Source organism: Naumovozyma castellii, chromosome 1 (assembly GCF_000237345.1).
Source record: "Naumovozyma castellii chromosome 1, complete genome".
NCBI classification, from domain to species: domain Eukaryota; kingdom Fungi; phylum Ascomycota; class Saccharomycetes; order Saccharomycetales; family Saccharomycetaceae; genus Naumovozyma; species Naumovozyma castellii.
Window position 1 is genome coordinate 1,102,665 of NC_016491.1, and position 20,136 is coordinate 1,122,800.

A 20,136-nucleotide genomic window follows, 5' to 3' on the forward strand; every position below is an offset into this window, starting at 1 on the left:
CTGTTCAACTGTTGTGGTTGTTGCTGGTTACGTTCATGTCAAATTTGACGTTTTTCACTTTCCTGGTACATTTGAAAATAAATCGATGAGGAGAGTTGAATGGGGCAACACCCAACAACGAAGAACAGGAGAATAGGAGACACAAATGTCTGTGAGAACATCGTCAAGAACCACCAAGGGCCGTAACAAATATATGCAATCTATAATGCAAGAGGAAGAACAACTCTACCAGCAACAGTTGGGCGGGTCCAACACACAATCGGGCTCAGGGATGCCCCAACAAGAAAATGAACAGAAGGGAGACGATGATGATGACTATGGTGAGGGAAGTGTTAGGTGTCCCGTATGTGGTACCACAGATGAGAACTACGATCCTTCAACTGATACACGCGGTGATATGGTCCAATGCGATGGCTGTGATATGTGGCAGCATATAAGGTGTATGACCGGTGGGCTAGATACCATTGACAGTCTTTTGACTGATGACCAAAAATATTTCTGTGATCAATGTGATCCCTCAAGGTATCCTCACCTACATGCAGGAAATAAAGAGAGAAATGAAGAGGAGGTAGATGATGAAGATCATGATGGTAATTATAAGCCACCGGTGGATGAAACTGTAGATCCTAAGGATCTCTATCTGGAACACGAACCAAAGAGTCCTCTCACGACCCCCGTAGCTAAGAACAAGAAAAGATCATCTGTAAGTGATTCAACGACTACGACGAAGAGGAGAAGATCATCAGCTAACTCCAATACTAATAGCAAACAAAAGCAAGAGGAACAAGATAATAAAATGAGGGCCAATGCCTTGAAAATGTTTATTGATCTTTTCACAAAGTTTATTATTCCCGATACCATGAATGCGAATCTATATAGTTTACCTGCTGGGAAGGATATATCGCAAGTGGCCACAGAATTAGCCACCAAATTAGAAAAGGAGCTTTCGCTTGCCTGGTTCGATATGGAAAACGATAAGCTGAGTAAATTTTATCCTGAAAGGGTAAGAAGTCTTTTTGCAAATTTAAAGGACAGTAAGAATATAAGTTTGAAATCTCATGTTATTAATGAGACGTTAGATTATGCCAAATTGGTTCGAATGAATGCAACAGAATTAGCAAATCCTGATTTACAACATTTTAAAGAAAAGGTGGACACAGAGACTTTAAATCAATTAATAATTGAAAAACCAACCAAGCCATTATATATAAAGACACATAAGGGTGATGAACTGATTGAAGACATTAATGATAATAATGATCTTAATAATGGTATTGGAAATGAAGATGAAACTTTGAATGACACTATATATGCCAGGAGTAGTATTTCCAGGCGTCATGATGAAGAAATAGCCATGGCTAAGGAACATGTTGAAAGGGAGAAACATGAAACGCATGATTCTGAAAGTGAAGATGCAGTTGTTGAAGAGGAAAAGGAAGAGGCAGCAGTTCTGTCGGGAGAAACTGCTCCACCAATGAAGATAAAAATTAAATATCCTGAATTTGAGTATGAATTTTCTGGTATTTCAATGTATGATGGAGTTTCGATACATCTTGCCAATAACCCTAGATATAGTTGCTTTGGTGATGGTGATTTGGTTATTGAAGGTCGTTTATCTTCTGCAAGAGTTTTCGATTATTTAAGACAAGTTCCTGTTGGTAGAGGTGTACTTTTATTCCAATTGAAGTTCAAACAGGGTGACAATGAAGATAACACTGGTTATTTTAAGTTATTAGAACATTTATTAAGTGAAGACAAAGTAGTTGGTATAAAGAATAAGGAAAATTACGAGAAAAATATTTATTTGATACCTTGTGATAATAAAGATCGTCATTCTGATCTTTATAAATTAATTGCCAAGGGTCAACGATCCGATGAGGGGTACAAAGGACTTTTAGATACCAATGCCAGGACATTTTTCTTAGTTGTTGTTGTCAAACCAGAATTAATATGACTGAAGTAAAGGTATGAATTTATTTATCTAGCTACCTATATATCCAAAATTGTATGTAACATTAAATGTAATCATTATTTGTATTACGAATTAAGTTACAGAATAGAAGTTTGTTAAGTTTTAATGAGAATTTATGTTTTTATGATTTAGCTATTTATTTAATTATTTAATTAATTGAATTGGTTGATTAATGAATTTAAATTGTTTTATAATGTTTCCAAAAGTGTTTAAGATTAAGCCTTAGCCAAAGTTTTCTTAACAGTGTATCTTTTTTGCTTTCTTAGAACCATAACTTGGAATCTTTCGAAATCGGTCAATTCAGCACGTCTCTTTCTTTGAGCAATCTTCTTAGCCCAAGAGGATGCATTCCATTTAGCACAGACACCAGCGGCCTTCCACTTCTTGACGACGGTGGCAGTCTTAGCACCTCTTGGTAGAGAGAAAGTTAATGGGGTTAATTCAACTTGACCCAAGTGGATAGCTTGTCTTGGGACATGTGGACCATCAATCAAAGCCTATTTTAAAAAAATATCACAATGTGACAATAAATTAGTTAGTAAACGGAACGTAATATAATATGTGAATGTACGTGTTTCCTTCTGTTCGGATTCCAACACGGTGGTATGGATACATGATAAATGTGTTCAGAGTGGTGCGTTCATTCTTTCTTTTAATAGAGGGGGAGGAGGTTAACATACCTTTTTTTGATCAACGATTTCGACGATGGTAGCCAATTTGCCGGCGGAAGGACCCTTCTTAATCAAGACGATACGGCCAACTTCGACCAATCTCCAGTTAGAAGCCTTAACAATTGAATCGGTGGACATTATGCTATGGTTATGGATGTATATTTCACGTGGATCTGCGAAACCAAACCTTGCTATAATGTAACTAGTCTATATTGATATATTTCATTAATATGGTTATTATTGAAATTTCACGATTATTGCGGAACAAATGAACGCGACGCGAAAAGAGAAAATACCAAAGAAACAATTTGGAGTCTTTGTGTGTGGTTTCTGGGTTTGGGTGTGGGTTTTTGTTAAAAAAGCAGTCACAAATTATTCTACTAATTTTCCATTTCCCACAAGTATAAAAAGTCTATGTTCTTTCCTCTCTTGACCATTTGATTGTTGAAAGGTTTGTTAATGTTCATATGATTATGAAGAGCACAAGCAAGGCCTGAGAGCACAGCACGATACGTTCTAAACAGTTGAGTTCAACTGGAGAATCGTATATGTATATACGTATACAAATAGTACTTTACATGATGATATAATTTGCGATCTAGGGCGGAATACCTGGGACATGCCTAGTTCCATTATGGGTATTCTTGCGACATGCGAACAATTTATTATTCTGAAACACCTTCTTGTCTATTATATTTTATTCCCTCTAAGTTGGAAATCCAGTACTACTTATTAACTAGTTCGTGGTTATTGCCCTGACAGGGTAGCCGCATTCATCTTTGTTATAACTGAAACGTAAAACGAGCTTCCAGTTACAATGGGGGTTATTACTGTATAATATGCCAGTGGCGACTAGAGTGGCAGTCTCAGATGTCGAATTCAAGGTACTCTCAAGTGGAATCCAGCGTATGTGAGCAGCGAATTTTTCTTTAGAAGTTGTTGTCTGTCTACCAATACTAACATGACAACCATTTCGACCACGATAATAACAATAGAATGACCAAAAACTAAATACTTTAGCCAATAAGTTGGCCACGTTTAGGAATATAAACCAAGACATAAACGACCAAGCAGTTCAAGATAACTCATTAGTCGGTCAGATATCCAATTCCTTTGATGCCCTAGCTAATAACATTAAGAATACTTCACAAAGATTAACGAGAACAATGAGTTCCGGGAATAGCATATGGAAAATGACCGGTTTAGCACTAGTGATATTTTTTATCATTTATAATTTGATGAAATTCTTTTAAATTTGCATATATATGTATGTATATATATATTTTATTATATTCATAACCCTTGAGCTGCATCTCTACCCAATCTATAATTACCAATGGCTTTCCCCCAATTAACTTTGGATCTAGTAATGGGTAATCTTCTTCTCAAATTCTTGAATTGCTTCTCATTCAAATCTGTGAATGAAGTCATCAATTCATTTTCAAATTGAGTTTCCACCTCCTTAATTAATTGAACCACATCGGAGCCTTGCAATTTAACTTCTTTACCAGATTGGAAATTCACGTTCCCATCTTCGAAATAATGGACGTATACATTAATTTCCCCTTCCAACGTCTCCTCCTTCACGTTATAATGATATTTCGATTTCCATGAACCATTCCAGTAATTAGCAGGATTTAACTTCTCCGCCACAATGCAAATCCTAATCACATCCTCTTCTTCCTCCTGAGGGAACACACCCACGGTAGCCACATCATTAGGATATGCTCCCGTCACATACTTCTTCAAGTCTTCGTAAAGCTTACCTTGAGCATCATTCAAAGCCTTCTCCTGTACGTCCAATTCCACATCCACAGCTTTCAAATGTAAATGATCCACAGCAAACCTGCACATGGCGACAGGGTCCCAAAACTTGGCTCTCTCATCCTTATCGGCATTGAACTCACTAACCAAGGAGAATTGATCCAGTTCAGGGATAAACACTCTGGTCACGGTCTTGACGTTACGGGATTCTATGCATTCCAGGACAGTGTCAGCGTTGGCCTCGGAAGTGATCTTGAGTAAGTCAGCATACACTTCCTGGGTCTCCCCTGGTGGTGCATCATTTATGATCTCGTTAATGATTTCTTTGAACTCAGACATGGTGGTTCGTTGTGTTTGGTGAGTAGGGGTTAGTTAGTTAGTTTAGGTTCCCTGTTCAAGTTCACTTTATTTTTCATTTTCTCGAGACGAAGTTGAGTTTCTACAATACGACATATATATAACACACAGACATAGAGTATATAGAGGCTAAGAGGTAGAGAAGTACAAGGGGCATGGCAATCGAATGTCACACGGCTTCAAAATGCAACGGGATGGGTATGCGAACTAGAAGTTCATTCCCGTGTCACTCTGGTCGTCCCATCCTCACGGACAGGACTAACGTGTATGCTAGTCTCTGGGATTCGTTTACCATAATCTACCTAGAGATGGCATAGACATGGTGATAAAATCCCATGTCCTCTTGAACCAGAGACAAGAACAAAATGGAAGACAGAACAAGAAGACAACTATGAAGGCTATTTATAAGACGAAGACAAGAAAAACAAAAAAGCCGGTCCATTTTTTGTTAGGGCTCTGCTCTTTCCTCCACAACAAGACAACAACACTCCTTTTTGACCACAAATTAGTCATGGTATGGTATCAGTCACCTCACGGAATATGCTCTGTTCAACTATGCCATTCCGTGAACTAACTGAGCTGTTATCTGCTCTTTACCCAGGGAATAACCACCATTTGTTTGTATACGTAGGCTGCTTACGTACTCAAACCAACGGAAAGTGTCATAGCGATCCTGGAATTCCACCGGAATTATCAGCACATAATTCCTTATTATACAATCCATCAATTAGACTCTCAATTCATATATAAACCACCTCTTGCCACCTTCATTGATGTCCTTATCACTCTGTCTTGTCCAGCCCATCCAACCAAACCCCCAATTAAATCAGAATAATGACCAAAAACGTTCTACTATTAGGTTCAGGCTTCGTCGCCCAACCAGTAATCGACACTCTTTCTGCTACCCCAGACATTAACGTCACAGTAGCATGTAGAACACTAGCCAACGCTCAACAATTAGCTGCTGCCTCTGGCTCCAAGGCCATCTCTTTGGATGTGACCGATGATGCCGCCCTAGACGCCGTAGTCCACCAACACGACGTGGTCATCTCTCTAATCCCATACATCTTCCACCCTAACGTGGTCAGATCAGCCATCAGAGAGAAGAAACACGTAGTCACCTCTTCCTACATTTCTCCTGCACTAAGAGAACTGGAACCAGAAATCGTCAAGGCCGGAATCACAGTAATGAACGAAATTGGTCTGGATCCAGGTATCGACCATCTTTACGCCGTCAAGACCATCGATGAAGTCCACAGAGCAGGAGGGAAGATTAAATCGTTCCTTTCCTACTGTGGTGGGTTGCCCGCTCCAGAGGATTCCGATAATCCATTAGGTTACAAGTTCTCTTGGTCTTCTAGAGGTGTCCTATTGGCATTGAGAAACTCCGCCAAGTATTGGAAGGATGGGAAGATCGAAACTGTCTCTTCAGAGGACTTGATGGCTTCCGCTAAGCCTTATTTCATCTACCCTGGGTACGCCTTCGTTTGTTATCCAAACAGAGATTCCACTGTGTTTAAGGAATTGTATCATATCCCAGAGGCTGATACTATCATTAGAGGTACTTTGAGATACCAGGGGTTCCCTGAGTTTGTTAAAGTATTGGTCGATATGGGTATGTTGAAGGATGACGAATCTGAATATTTCAAGAAACCAATTCCATGGAGGGATGCATTGGCTGGTGTGCTTGGTAGTAAGAGTAATTCTAGAGAAGATCTAATTAGTGCCATTGACTCTAAGACGAAATGGAAATCTGATGAAGATAGAGAGAGAATCATTTCAGGGTTAGCATGGTTGGGTATGTTCTCTGAAACTCCAATTACACCAAGAGATAACAATGCTCTAGATACATTGTGTGCTCGTTTGGAAGAATTAATGCAATATGAAGAAGGTGAACGTGATATGGTTGTCTTGCAACATAAATTCGGTATTGAATGGGCCGATGGTACTACAGAAACAAGAACTTCCACTTTGGTCGACTATGGGAAGGTCGGCGGTTACAGCTCCATGGCTGCCACCGTTGGGTTACCTGTCGCCACTGCTACTAGATTAGTATTGGATGGAACTATAAAGGGTCCAGGTTTGGTTGCTCCATACTCTCCTGAAATTAATAATCCAATTATGAAGGAATTGAAAGAAAAATACGGTATTTATTTGAAGGAAAAGACCATTGCTTGAGAACGTAAATAAGTAAATAAATTAATTAATTAAAAAAAACATTAACAAGTATACAAAAAATTGAATTCATTATATATATTGCAAATATAAATACTTATACAGGGATGGAGATCGGGGACTGATCTTTGACATTAATTCATCATTCTCTTCTTCTTGGATTATTGAAACCACCATTACTATTACTAGTATACTTCTTAGAAGGACGAGAATGACTGGAAAATCCATTATTGGAATTATAAACTTTCTTAGCAGTTTTCCTCTCCAATATTACATCAGTATCATCAATCTTAATGACTTTTTTTTCCAGGGCATCATTTTGATTTTGTTGAGTGGCAAAATCAACAACAGCAAAATTGTCCCCGGTACTCATCTTCATGATAGGTCCAAATTCCTTCTCTAGATTAATTCTTAATTTATCTTCTTTAATTGATCCAGTGCCACGAACAAAAACGGGGAAAAATCCATCTTTATTAACTGTTTCATAATTAATATTACCGTGCTTCTTCTTACCGCCTCTACCACTAGTATTATCTCTACGATTACCCATCTCAAAATTTCTATTATCAGTTCTATATTGAGCGGCTTCCTTGGTAAATTCAACGACATTTCTGTTGACAATTGGAGTAGGTTTCCTATTATCAGGTGCCGCTGGTGTCACTTTCACACTGTGATCCTTAACATTTTCCTTGGAATCCACGGAAAGTTTTGAAGCCCAAGTCATCTTTACAGGAGCAGGAGCGGGTATTGGTACAGTTTCCTTGTTCGTTTCTTCAGGATTCTCATTCTCCTTCTCGTTGGGTTCGTCTTCCTTCTCTTTCGTTTGTGGCTTCATAATCTCAGGTTTTTTAATTATAGTTATTTCTGGACCTTCCTTAGAGACACTTATTATTTCATGTTTGGACACTTTGCCTGGTTTTTCCTTATAAGTACTAGATTTAGGAGAGTCAGACTTAATTTTCGTGGCCTTCTCATGATGCTTCTTTAACTTATTGTCTTCTTCTTCTTTTTCTTCTTTTACTTCTGTATTTGGCTTCAAAGGTTTCTCTTTATGTTCTTGTGCTGCCGGTGATGCGACTTTATCAGTCTTTTCCTTTACTTCAGGTACTTCCTTCTCCTTGATTTCAGTAACGTCTTCCACTTTTGTTGACGTTATCTTTTTCTTCTTTTCTATTTCATCTGAGGAAGTTTCTTCTTTTGTCTCTAGTTTGGTTTCACTCTTAGGAATATCTCGTTCCTCTATTTTTTCTGAAGTTGCAGCCAAAGGTTGTTTGACCACGTCCTCGGTTGATTTCTTATCTTCTGATTTTTTTTCAATTTCAACTTTAGCTGGCTCAGTAGCAGCTTCGTTCACAGGAAGTGGTTCTTCCTTCTTCTTCTTTTCTTCAGGCTTCTCTTGTCTTACCTTCTTGGGTATTATGACATACTCCTCCAAGGAATCAGGGATAAACTTCAAGACATCATTCGTAATCTCAAATGACTTGTAATTATTCGAAATACTATTCAATACAAAAGTTTGAGCGAACTTAAAAGTAGGGCTATCTGACCAAAACAATTCTCCAGTGACAATAATCAAAATGTCATCACGGCTCACACCACCCGTGTTCTGGAAATCACAAGAATTGATCATCAACTTAATGTCGCTCACTTTATCAATGTTTCTTTTAAAGAACCCATTGATGTTTTCCTTGCCGATCAATTTTATCGTGGGCAGGACTTCCTTGCCGTCATCGTAGTTAAATCCATGTTGATAGTTTATGTGGGTCACTTCGGCGGTGGTGGAGTAAAGATTGGACATTCTGGTTGGATCATTCTTCATTCTGCCATAGTATGTTTGTAAGAAAGTGTAAACAACTTCTTGAGTGGAGGCAACCATTTCGTTATTATTATTAAAGTGTTAGGTTATTATTAAAAAAGTATGCAGATGGGGAACGATGGCGTCAATGATGAAATGAACGTAACAAACGTAAAAGGGAAATAAAAATGTATCAGTAAATTAAAGCTACAGTGGAAATGAATGGATGGATGATGGAATGATATCTATGTGGGATCACAAGTACGTGAATGCCTGGAACGGAGAATAAGATAGTAGGAGACCTGACAAAGCGGAGGGTCTGTATTGTGGTCTTTTGAATGGAGTATTAGTAGTTATGAACCACGATGAAGAGCACTGGTCTTCTCCTTTGAGATGAATACCACCAACTAATCGATTCGTCGACTCTCGGTCGAGGGAATTTCTGTCTGAAAAAAACTTGTATGATGACCCGGTCGGACAATAATGAAGATACAATACACTATTTAGACATTATATATGCTTATCTTTAGTATAGGATGCGAAGTTTTATTAAACTATGTAACATGAGAGTACAGGGCACAAGGCAATATCTTCTTCTGGGAAAGACTAGTCACCGTTAATACCGTAAATAACGTTTTTGTATTTAGAGAAATCAGTTCCATTCGGGAACTTATGCATCGACAATTTGCTGAGATTGCAGAATGCTAATAGCATCAACAAACTTTGACCCCCCGTGGTAGTAAACAACGGGAACCTTGGAATCCCCAGTTCATCAGCCAACGCGCTTAAAGTCAACTGCGGAGCTCCTGGTTGGGTAAAATCTCTGATAACTTTATGAATTAAATTCAAATCATATACGTTTGGCATATACTTATGAACCCACCATTCAAAATCCTCCTTATTGTTGGGCATAGGATCATTCATGATGATATTGATTAAGAATCCAAGATCGTAAGCGGTATGGTACGTTATCCATGTGATTCTCGAATCTAATAACAACCCAGAATCGATCATTAATTGAGCAAATTCAGAAACGTCAACACCGGCATTTACATGTTCTTCAAAATTAATACCCGATTTCCTTAACAATTCTATAGACTCTGTGGACATCATTTCTTGCGAGATATCAAATTGGAAATTGAACTGCCAAGTAGATGGTCCGGTATCAGGTTTATTCCCGTTAGAATCACTTAATGATATCCCTAATTGAATAGGATTTAAAAGATCCACGTTAGATCTCATTGTTTGATAATGGTAATCGGTTTTTGATCTAAAATTACCGATGGGTCTTGCCATAGTGCCCACAAATTCAGTACTAATTGACACATAATTATATTGAGAAGCCACCAACTTTCTTATAGCTGCAAATTCTCTGTGTAAATTGTTATTCCATACATCACGAACAAACAAATGGTTTGGTGGAGGTAGTATTATTGGTGGTAGTGGTAATTGTTTCATCATTTGGGAATTCACAGATCGGTTCATATTGATGCCGGGTTGTTGTTGTTGGAACATATTTAAACCTGGAGGCGCTGAGTTCAAGACAGGTGTATTAAACGTTTGCTGCTGTTGCTGCTGTTGTTGTTGTTGTTGTTGTTGCTGTTGCATCACTAATGGATCCATCTTTTGATTATTCGAAAGGAAGGAATTCGTTATATCTTGCTTTTGCAATCCTGGCGCATTAGACATCATTCCCGGTTGTTGTTGTTGAAGCATCTGGGATTGGTTAACTTGCTGTGATGAAAACATTTGAGGTACATTCATAGGTTGGTGCATCTCTTGGGGTCCATTCTGAGTAAAAAACTGTTCACCCATGGGTATCCCATGAGGCTGTACGTTCATCATTTGCATTTTAGTGTAAAAATATTCGGTTATATGGTCTCAAACTTTACTATTCTTTCGGGTTAGTTCTCTTTTCAATGTAATTAACCCTTATCTATTGAAAATTCAGTGTCTTTTGGAAAGACATTCGTGTTTTGATATTTTTTCAAGAGAAATTTGAAATTGAATATCAATGCCGACGACGCCATAATGAGAAAGAAGTACATACGAATGATAGTTAAAACTAATATAGTAGAGTAGCAGAGTCTTTAATAATGCGAAGGTGCTTTCGTTGATGATATTAATGTACAGACATAAAGAACTAGGTTAAAAGAATAGATTATAATTGTTTAAGCAGTCTTGGTCTTCTTGGCTTCCGTCTCTCCCATGATTTTTTCTTCTTCTGGTTCAGCTTTCCTCTTCAATGTTTCAGTGACCACTGGAGCAGCTGCAGCTTCAGTAGCATCCTTCTTGTCTTCTTCTCCCTCCTTAGCTTCCTTTTCGGGTGGAATGACAAACCATGGGATTTTACCTCTGTTAAAATCATTCAAGATTTGCTTGGAAACACCAGATTCATCAGGTTCACCACCTTTCAGCAGTCTACCAGTCTTTCTGGCCAGCATTTCTATGAAGTCAGTGGAGTCCTTCCAACCAGATATCTCATACGTTCTTTCCAAATGCTTCACTTGACAACGTCTGAGAACACCAGGGATATATTGTTCAGGATTGGAAACATGTTCCACTCTAACAACACCTCTGAATAAGATATCTTCCTCACTATCCTTAGTGGAAGGTGGAACGATACCTGGACAATCAATAAGGAAAATTCTCTTCATCAATGTAATATATTGCCAAACCTTAGTTTCACCGGGAATTGGAGCCACTTGACAGACTTTCTTCTTTCTTAAAGTGTTAATGATGGAAGATTTACCTGTATTTGGGTATCCAATGAACCCAACAGAGATCTGCTTTCTATCAGTATGTAATTGAGAAAATTGACGTAATAATTGAATTAAAGAACCCTTACCGAAAGAATTCGTAATAGAGGCATGGAAGGCCAAAGTGGGACGTTCCTTGGACAAATGTTTGACCCATGCAGCCTAATTTAAAATTGGAAATTGTTTCCATTTAGAATTGTTAGTATATTTTGCTTGTTTAGCGGTAAATCACCATTCATGATTTTCATTTTAAAGCATCCTTTTGGGCACATTTTTTATTATCATCATAGAGGGGAATGTCATGGACGAAAATGTGAGGTTCAATACTACGAGCAAATTATACGAAATGATTGAAGCTTCTTGATGAAACTTCAACAAAATAATGCTCAACTCTAATGATCCTCCCTGCTCTAAAATTAAGATTAAAAATAAAACTTTCAAAACGAAAGGAATTTCTAAAATTATCCAAAAAAGTATCTTCAAAACGAAGATGGAATGGATAAGGCGAACAGTATCAATCTTCCAAAACTTTAACAGACGATTTTGTGAATGGTCTTTCCTTTCGAAAAAACAAGCAAAAACATCCTGACAAAGAGTTTTGGTGCAATGATGATAATAATAGTACAGCCAAAGGTACTTCAAATAAAAATCATGTTAGTAGAAAATAAAATTGTAAAAGACATACGGCAACCCATGTTGGGACCAAATCACACTTGTTCAAAACATAAATCAAATGTTTGTGAGGAGTTTCCTTCTTCATATATTCTTCGACAGATTTACAACGTGTTCCCAATGGATCTCTGGCATCAAGCACATGTATCACCACATCTGAAGAGTCAATAACTTTATATAATTCATTCCAAATACGTTTGGATTGACCTTTACTGAAAATAGCTTCCTTAGCCACTTGGGTCCAACCATTTTCTTCATCTTCTTGATTACCCATTAAACCTAAAGTGGTGTCCAGTTCTAGCTTCTCTTCGTACTTTTGAGTATCTTCTTCAGTAGATTTAACCAAATCATTCAAACTGGAAGCTGCCACTCTTGGCTTTTTCCTTTGTGCCTTTGGTCCAAAAGTGTGTGTAAAACTTTCAGTTTCTAAGATTCTGGCCTGTGGAGACTCAGTAGTATCTTTCTCTTCCAATAACGACATTGGTAACTTATTTCTCCTTAATAAGACTTGGTATGTGTCCTTTTGGGTGTCACCTAGAGCAGTTCTAAAATGTTGTAAGGCATCTTGAGAAATGACTCTAGAGTTCCCAAACCAACGACGATCAGGAGCCACCCTGGCGTTAGGAATATCGGTACTTTGCAATGGTGCGGCTCTGATAAGGTCACCCTTCTTGTTACGGATTTCCTTACCATTTGTATACATGTTTAAGAATTGAACTCTCTTAGAATCTCTGTAGAAATTCTCACCTTTGACACGAAGATTACCATCTCTGGTATCATTCTGACGGATTCTTCTCTGTTTTTCCTTCTTACCAGTACCCATTGTATCTATTAATATCTTCAGGTGGTTGATATTCTTCGAGGAAGGGAGAGGAGATACTAAATAGCCATGGTAGAGATTATATGAGTGATTGATAAATTTTAGCGATGAGGTTGACTGGACTAAACGCGATGAGACAATTTTTTTTTCAAAATTTCTCTAAGAAAAAAATTTTCCACTCGTGCAAGACGATCTTATGAGCTGGGCGGTTAAATATTTGGTATTCTCTTAGTTAGTCTATATATACATCTATAATAGGTTGCTTAGGACGTTTCCTAGCTTCTTTGCCGGATCCGAGGCTTGTTTCTGTTCCTTTGGTGCGTTAGCTCTGCTGGATGTCACTTTACGTTGTTTGAAATCTCTTAAATGAGTCTCCTCCTCCACTTGTTCATCATTGTTTCTCTTTTTCGATTTCTTCATGTTATGAAGCATCTTTGATTGTTCTACATTTCTAATAAATTCTGCATTTAATTTATTGGCTTGAGAAATTTCCATCTCCAATTTAGATTGTCTAATATCATTTTCTCTAGCAATTTGCTCAGTCAAATCAGCCCACTTGAAACCGGGCAAATATTTAACGTTCAATATATCATCATGGTAGAAAGTTCCCTTCTTACCACCAATGATGTTCCCATTCAAAGTCATAGCGCAGAGTTTTGCATCTCTTTTCCTTATAAATTCACCCCAACCTTCTTCATACATTGCCTTTTTATTACCACCACCCTTTATTCTTCTTGTATGTTTTTGATCATTTTCTCTCTTTAGGAAAAGTCTGTCGATTTCTCCAAACTTGGAAAGAATCTGTCTCATCTTTGCCGGCTTCATATAGGGAGGGATTCTAGATAGATAAACGACCCCAGTCTTATGATTTTGTTTCTTTAAATTTTTCATTTTTTCTAGTTTCTTCTTCAATCGTAAAGTCTTCTCTTCTGTACTTTCCACTTTCTCCTTTGGCTTTTCTTCACTTATTTTATCCTCCTCAGGTGAGCCAGATCCTTGTTCATCTTCTCTTTCCCCTTCCTCCTCCTCGGCATTATCCTCTTCATCATCTTGTTTATTAAACACATCCTTCTCCAGAGAAACCTTCTTCTTTGACCCAATCAAAACATTGTTGGTTTCCTCTTCATCAGAAGAAAAATCGATATCACTTTCCTCCTTGCTCATTTTGCTATATCTCTTGTATCACTACCACTTTACTGAAATCATCGAATGCAAAGAAGCTATCAAATTTATTTTCAGATGGAAAATTTTTAGTGTGCGCTTTTCCATCAATCAATCAATCAATCAAGTCGATAATGACTTGACAGAAACAGACAATGCAAACATATATACCATGCTGGACAGCTCAGGCTCATTGGTTTTCCATCACCTAGTGGTCTAAATTGGACTGGACAAAATAAGAGCTGGTTGCTTCTCTGGGAGGGAAACACCAATGCCGCCACAGTACCTTGCCATGTGGTCTATGAGCCAAGCCAAAACAAGACTAACTCACAATTACGATCACAATATACTTAAACCAGACTTACAGGCTTGAATGCTTACTTGTCTGTTGTGTCGATAACGTTACAAAATTGTAGTTTAATAAAGTACAGATTGTCATTCCGGCACAATTAGCACACCCAATGCTGGGTCGGGGTCTCTGATTTTCGCGATTGTCTCTCGTAAAAATTATGTAATGAGCGCACAGCCGTGAATTTTAGTCTATATGTATATATATACAAATTCATCGATAACAGTTTCCTCCCAGTGGAAAAACTCTACTGGGATGCAGTAACAGAGCCCTCCATCGTCTGGTCCGGTAAGCAGTGAAAGAAGTGCATGTCCTTGAACAACAAGTCGTAATGGTAGCAGCATCATCCTCAACTTCAACAACTGACCGCACCCTTAAGATACAAGACACCGGCAATACCGACCATTATCTCCCGTCCAACTCCACTGCTTCCTCACTCCATTCACAACGTACAAAGGAGCAATGCAGTAATCTACAACCGGCACAAGCACAGGACCAACTGGAATCAATGAACCCTCCACCGGGGCCCTCGCGGCTACGAGAATGCATGTTCATCGTAATTATTGCCTCCAGTCAATTCATCTCATTAGCCGCAGCAAGTCAGGCCATCTTACAAATGGATGCCATCACTGCATGGTTCCAATTACCGGCAGACAGATCTCTGGAAGCTGGATGGGCCAACGCTGCTTTCGCGATAACATGCGGGACCTTTATTATCCCCGCGGGGAAACTATGCGATCTCATTGGATCCAAGACTGTCTTCATCTTCGGGTATGCATGGTATACCCTATGGTCTCTCCTCGTTGGGATCAGTAGGTATGCACCTAAGGGCCAGGCTACTTTCTTTTTCTTCGGAAGAGGTTGTCAAGGTATTGGAGCTGCCGCTTTATTTCCAAGCTCATTGGCGTTGTTGGGGAAATATTATCCTCCAAGCTGTAAAAAAAATATTGTATTCTCATTATATGGGTTTTGCGTCCCCTTGGGGGTAGTCGTCGGTGGAGTGTTTTCTGCTATATTTACACAATTGGCTCATTGGTCTTGGAATTACTGGTCGATGGCTATAGTTTCCGCCTTTTTCACTCTGATAAGTTGTTTCTATATACCACCAGATGAAATAATCAAGTCGGAAGAACAGAAGAAGAAACGTGCATGGTTCCATTTACCCAAGTTTGATTATTTGGGGACGTTTCTTTACGTGGCTTCTTTATTGTTATTTGCAGTTTGTTGGAACCAGGCAACAGGTTTCAAATTTAAAAGTGTCCAAGTGTACGTCACATTGATCGTATCCCTGGTCTGCTTTGTTGCCATGGTGATTGTGGAGTTTTATGTCGATGATCCCATAATACCAGCACGCAAGATCCATCCACAAACAATAAAGGCTCTCCTCGTCGTCTTCTTTTCATATTTGTCCTTCACCATTTGGCTCTTCTACTTATGGAAATATTTTACAGTGGTTAGAAATGATACGGTATTATTAGGTGCCGCGAAATTCGTCCCATTATCCATAGCAGGTTTTATAGCAGCATTATTTTCCATCCTGCTCATATCCACCGCAGTCCCCGTACAAATCCGTTTACTGGCAGGTGCATGCTCTTTCCTTCTAGCTCACATTCTCTTCATAACATTATCTAGAACAGAATCATATTGGGCAAGACCATTCTTGACCATTATAATTATCTCCATTGGTCTGGATATTAGTTTCCCCAGTGCCACATTATTATTAAGTAATGGTGTCCCACAGGAATTGCGAGGGATCTCTGCAGCATTGGTGGGGACTGCATTGAATTATGGCACGGGGATTGGACCACCCATTGCACAAACCATTATTGGATATCAATGCGATAAATGTATGGCTAGTGGTGACATGGATCAATTTGTCAAAGCTATTCATATTGCCGCCGCGGTAGGTATCGGTGCCAGTGGGATCGCTGTTGTGGTGGGCCTTTATGGAACCGTTACAGAATATTCATGGGAGACTCATAGTTATTCAAAGAGGTGTGTGGAGCCGTATGATGACGAGTAAATAGATGTTTTTTCTTAGTATAGATTATTTTTATATTTTCCAGTAGAAAGCAAAATAGAATAACAAAAGTTAAAAAATAATGAAGGATGCGAGGTTCGAACTCGCGCGGACAACCGTCCAACAGATCTTAAGTCTGCCGCCTTAGACCACTCGGCCAACCCTCCATACTAATTCGGATTTTTTTTGTAAATGGGGAAGGGTTTCAAGAACTGCTGGAAATTTTAAAGGAATAGCAATATGCCGTAAATACCGAAATAAAGTTATGATTGAAAATCATTAGTAATACAGGCAAGAAAATAGGGTCCAAGATGGCAGAGTGTTGACCTAAAAGTAACCAATGAAATGACTGTAATGTGAGATAGTGATAGGTATTTCTTATCTGTCGGTGTTAAACAATCAAACGGTGGGTTTGAAGTCGTCCCTGAAAACATATAAAAAGGACATGTTTTTCAGTAGAATTTATCTCCCATAGTTTGTTGTTTTATTATTGATTCTCGGATGAAAATACTAAGGGTTTGTGGTTCTACGGTTAATGGGTAAAACGATTGGTAAAGTTTTCTGTTTCCTAAACCCTTCAATGGTTGCAAGGACTTCAAGAATGTTTCAGACAATGCTGGTAATGTTGAGGTGAGGTAGGTTTTTTTATTTGAGCACCAATGCATCATGCATGATATGGTCTTTTGCCGGTATTATTGTACTCATCACCAAGCTATAAAGGCATTCAAGCCATTTTACATTTTCTTTCTAGTAAACATTTCAGGTAACGGTCCGTTCTGGATAAGAATTAGCCAATTTACGATAGAAAAGTCATTAATTTCTGTTGTATCCAACAGTCATATTTGTTTATTTTCAATCTTTGGTTTGAGTTTTTGTATGTCTGTCCGATGTACTAATCCTGCGGTAATAATGTTTTTTATGAGCGTCGTATCTAATCCATTGTCGGTAATTAGCAACTTTTAGGTATTTGGGCGACTTGATGTATCAGCAAAATAATTGGTAGTGCCCTTGATATATTCCAAATCAAAATTGTATTTTGCTAATACGTCTAGCCATCTCGCTAATCTTTTACTAGGTTCCTTCTTGTTGCGGAGTGCTAACAAAGATATGTGATCCGTACGGAGTGTAAACTTGTGCCCATGTGAATAATAAAGCGCTTCAATAATAGCCAGTAATTATCCAATTGGTGAAATTGGATAATTAGCTTGCGTGTTTCTTACAGATTTGGAAAAGTAACCTATGACACCAATAACCTTGTTGTCATTCATACGTTCAAGCACAGCGCCTATAGCAATGAAACTAGCATCAGTTGTTAATCTATATCTTTCACCAGATACGAACGGAACCAAAATTGGAGATGTACTTAAATGCTTTCGATTGGGTAAAACCCCAGGCGCATTTTTTAGCGGCAAATTCCGTTAATGGTTTAGCAATAAAACTACAGTGTGGAATAAAAGTTCTATAGTAATTAACCATTCCTAAGAGACTTTGGCAAGGTTTAATGTCGTTCGGTGTAGGTAACTCGTTTATTGCCCTAACCTTATCGACTTGTACCGAGAAACCTTTAGCAGACAGCGAATGACCTAAGAATTGAACTGACTTTTGTATTTAGGTCCTTAATGTGTTCCTCCATATTTTTACTTTTAATTAGAATACCATATAAATACCTTAACAAGATTCACATTGATGTGTTTATTATACATACTACGTACTCAAACATCCTGGCAGGACTGAGCTGTTTGTCAGTTGTGTATACGAAGCACCAGAGAGCAAATTTGCGACGTTTTCTGTGGCACGAAATGAAATGAAATGAACAACGAATGACTAACTCGCCGTGCCCAGAAACGTCCGCAGAGTCACTCCAGCGAGACCGCTATTGCAGCTCTCCAAGAAGAACAAGAACAAGTGAAGAACAAGCCAAGAACAGCAATTGTGAACACCCGTCACACACGTGTGACCATCGCATCGAACACTCTGCCACTATTTAAGGAAGGCTTGCTTCATCTGCCTTCCTCTCTTGTTTCACAATCTCAATTGCTCAATTACCGTCTGCACTAATACTACCACTACATTACAGATGCTGCTGATAAGACATCGCTCGCTGGCTGAGACTGCCAAGATCATTCATCAGAGAAGTTTCACGTCCCTGGTGGAGAAGGTCCCATTGGCCCCCGCTGATAAGATCCTGGGGCTCACTGCATTCTACAACAGGGATCCTAACCCCAAAAAGATAAATCTGACCGTCGGGGTATACCAGGACGCTTGGGGCAAAGTGACCACGTTCCCCTCCGTAGCTAAATCACAGAAATTAATAGACAATGACTTACTGCTAAACAAGAATCTGTCCTATCTGCCCATTACAGGATGCAAAGATTTCGAAACCAACGTTATGAATTTCCTATTTAAGGAATCCATGCATCATCCGGAGTTGATTGAACAAGATAGAATTTCATTCATTCAAACTCTAAGTGGGACGGGTGCCGTCGCCATCGCTGCTAGTTTCTTATCCACTTTCATTACAAATGAAATCTCGGTGCCCAATTATTCATGGGCTAATCATACAAATATTTTCACCAAGAATGGGTTCCCCAGCGTGGATTATTACCCATATTATGACCGCAAGACGGGACAAATTGACTTCCAAAATTGGATTAATCACTTAAAGAACTTACCCTTCTTGGGGAAACCACGTGGTATCCTCCTGCATGCATCCTGTCATAATCCTACGGGGTTGGACCCAACAAGACAACAATGGGAAAAGATTATTGATACTATTTACGAGTTGAAAATGATCCCTGTGATAGATATGGCGTATCAAGGGTTGGAAACAGGTAATTTGATTGAAGATGCACATTTATTACGTCTTTGTCTCAATACGGACAAGTATCCACATTGGAATAACGGGATCTTTCTGTGTCAATCATTCGCTAAGAACATGGGATTGTATGGTGAACGTGTGGGATCTCTGAGTATTGTCCTACCGGAGGCTGATTCACAACTGAAAGAGAGGGTTAATTCACAATTGAAGAGAATTGTCAGAGGTATATACTCATCACCGCCTGGTTATGGATCCAGGATAGCTAACGTATTATTATCCACTCCAAATTTAAAGAAGCAATGGTTTAAAGATGTTAAATCCATGGTGGAAAGATTACAAAGTGTAAGGTTGGCCATGTTTGAAAGATTAAATTGGCCAGATCTAATTAATAAAGAGAGTAATCATGGGATGTTTTATTTCACTAGATTTAGTGAGGGTCAAGTCAATGAATTGAGAACAAAATACGGCATTTATTTGACATTGGACGGGAGATTGTCCCTAAGTGGTGTCAATAACTATAATGTAGATTACCTTTGTGAAGCTCTGCAAAATGTCTCTAAATTGGCAAGAGCATAACGTTAGATAGATACATAAACAATAAGCATATCATTCATTCATTATACTAAATTTCAACTTTCCGTCATGTAATCGTATAGACTTATCATTTCTTAATTAGTAATCTAAGGGGCGGACAATCTCAATTGAAAAATTGGGTGTCCATGAAAGTCTCGAGAAACACATAGCAACACACTTTGAGTAATTCCCTCTTTGACTGTCTGTATAAATATCAAGAAAGAAGCCTA

The 20,136-nt window shown here is 38.6% G+C and overlaps 11 protein-coding genes and 1 non-coding gene across 12 annotated transcripts; 5 read left to right on the top strand and 7 right to left on the bottom strand.

Annotated features, from left to right (window-relative positions):
* Positions 1-145: 145 nt before the first annotated feature.
* On the top strand, positions 146-1,954 carry BYE1 (Bye1p; the record flags this gene model as incomplete). Its single annotated transcript, XM_003673456.1, has 1 exon — positions 146-1,954. One exon carries the CDS (start codon positions 146-148, stop codon positions 1,952-1,954), a length of 1,809 nt encoding a protein of 602 aa, XP_003673504.1.
* A 233-nt stretch (positions 1,955-2,187) lies between these two features.
* Positions 2,188-2,781, bottom strand: RPL14A (60S ribosomal protein eL14; the record flags this gene model as incomplete). The annotated part of the gene is made up of 2 exons (XM_003673457.1): positions 2,188-2,469; positions 2,653-2,781. The coding sequence occupies 2 exons, from the start codon at positions 2,779-2,781 to the stop codon at positions 2,188-2,190; spliced, it is 411 nt and encodes a 136-aa protein (XP_003673505.1).
* A 732-nt stretch (positions 2,782-3,513) lies between these two features.
* SFT1 (Sft1p) lies at positions 3,514-3,896 on the top strand (the record flags this gene model as incomplete). The annotated part of the gene is made up of 2 exons (XM_003673458.1): positions 3,514-3,549; positions 3,639-3,896. The coding sequence occupies 2 exons, from the start codon at positions 3,514-3,516 to the stop codon at positions 3,894-3,896; spliced, it is 294 nt and encodes a 97-aa protein (XP_003673506.1).
* Positions 3,897-3,936: 40 nt separating this feature from the next.
* On the bottom strand, positions 3,937-4,746 carry CAP1 (Cap1p; the record flags this gene model as incomplete). The annotated part of the gene is made up of 1 exon (XM_003673459.1): positions 3,937-4,746. The coding sequence occupies one exon, from the start codon at positions 4,744-4,746 to the stop codon at positions 3,937-3,939; it is 810 nt and encodes a 269-aa protein (XP_003673507.1).
* An 852-nt stretch (positions 4,747-5,598) lies between these two features.
* LYS9 (saccharopine dehydrogenase (NADP+, L-glutamate-forming)) lies at positions 5,599-6,942 on the top strand (the record flags this gene model as incomplete). The annotated part of the gene is made up of 1 exon (XM_003673460.1): positions 5,599-6,942. One exon carries the CDS (start codon positions 5,599-5,601, stop codon positions 6,940-6,942), a length of 1,344 nt encoding a protein of 447 aa, XP_003673508.1.
* A 139-nt stretch (positions 6,943-7,081) lies between these two features.
* On the bottom strand, positions 7,082-8,815 carry BRE5 (Bre5p; the record flags this gene model as incomplete). The annotated part of the gene is made up of 1 exon (XM_003673461.1): positions 7,082-8,815. The coding sequence occupies one exon, from the start codon at positions 8,813-8,815 to the stop codon at positions 7,082-7,084; it is 1,734 nt and encodes a 577-aa protein (XP_003673509.1).
* A 525-nt stretch (positions 8,816-9,340) lies between these two features.
* Positions 9,341-10,585, bottom strand: POP2 (CCR4-NOT core DEDD family RNase subunit POP2; the record flags this gene model as incomplete). The annotated part of the gene is made up of 1 exon (XM_003673462.1): positions 9,341-10,585. One exon carries the CDS (start codon positions 10,583-10,585, stop codon positions 9,341-9,343), a length of 1,245 nt encoding a protein of 414 aa, XP_003673510.1.
* A 320-nt stretch (positions 10,586-10,905) lies between these two features.
* On the bottom strand, positions 10,906-12,988 carry NOG2 (putative GTPase NOG2; the record flags this gene model as incomplete). Its single annotated transcript, XM_003673463.1, has 2 exons — positions 10,906-11,655; positions 12,179-12,988. The coding sequence occupies 2 exons, from the start codon at positions 12,986-12,988 to the stop codon at positions 10,906-10,908; spliced, it is 1,560 nt and encodes a 519-aa protein (XP_003673511.1).
* A 246-nt stretch (positions 12,989-13,234) lies between these two features.
* Positions 13,235-14,149, bottom strand: ESF2 (RNA-binding ATPase activator ESF2; the record flags this gene model as incomplete). Its single annotated transcript, XM_003673464.1, has 1 exon — positions 13,235-14,149. One exon carries the CDS (start codon positions 14,147-14,149, stop codon positions 13,235-13,237), a length of 915 nt encoding a protein of 304 aa, XP_003673512.1.
* Positions 14,150-14,826: 677 nt separating this feature from the next.
* Positions 14,827-16,518, top strand: NCAS0A05720 (uncharacterized protein; the record flags this gene model as incomplete). The annotated part of the gene is made up of 1 exon (XM_003673465.1): positions 14,827-16,518. One exon carries the CDS (start codon positions 14,827-14,829, stop codon positions 16,516-16,518), a length of 1,692 nt encoding a protein of 563 aa, XP_003673513.1.
* An 80-nt stretch (positions 16,519-16,598) lies between these two features.
* Positions 16,599-16,682, bottom strand: NCAS0Atrna12L. The gene has a single exon. It is a non-coding gene; the product is annotated as a tRNA-Leu (tRNA).
* Positions 16,683-18,592: 1,910 nt separating this feature from the next.
* Positions 18,593-19,909, top strand: AAT1 (aspartate transaminase AAT1; the record flags this gene model as incomplete). Its single annotated transcript, XM_003673466.1, has 1 exon — positions 18,593-19,909. The coding sequence occupies one exon, from the start codon at positions 18,593-18,595 to the stop codon at positions 19,907-19,909; it is 1,317 nt and encodes a 438-aa protein (XP_003673514.1).
* Positions 19,910-20,136: the final 227 nt, after the last annotated feature.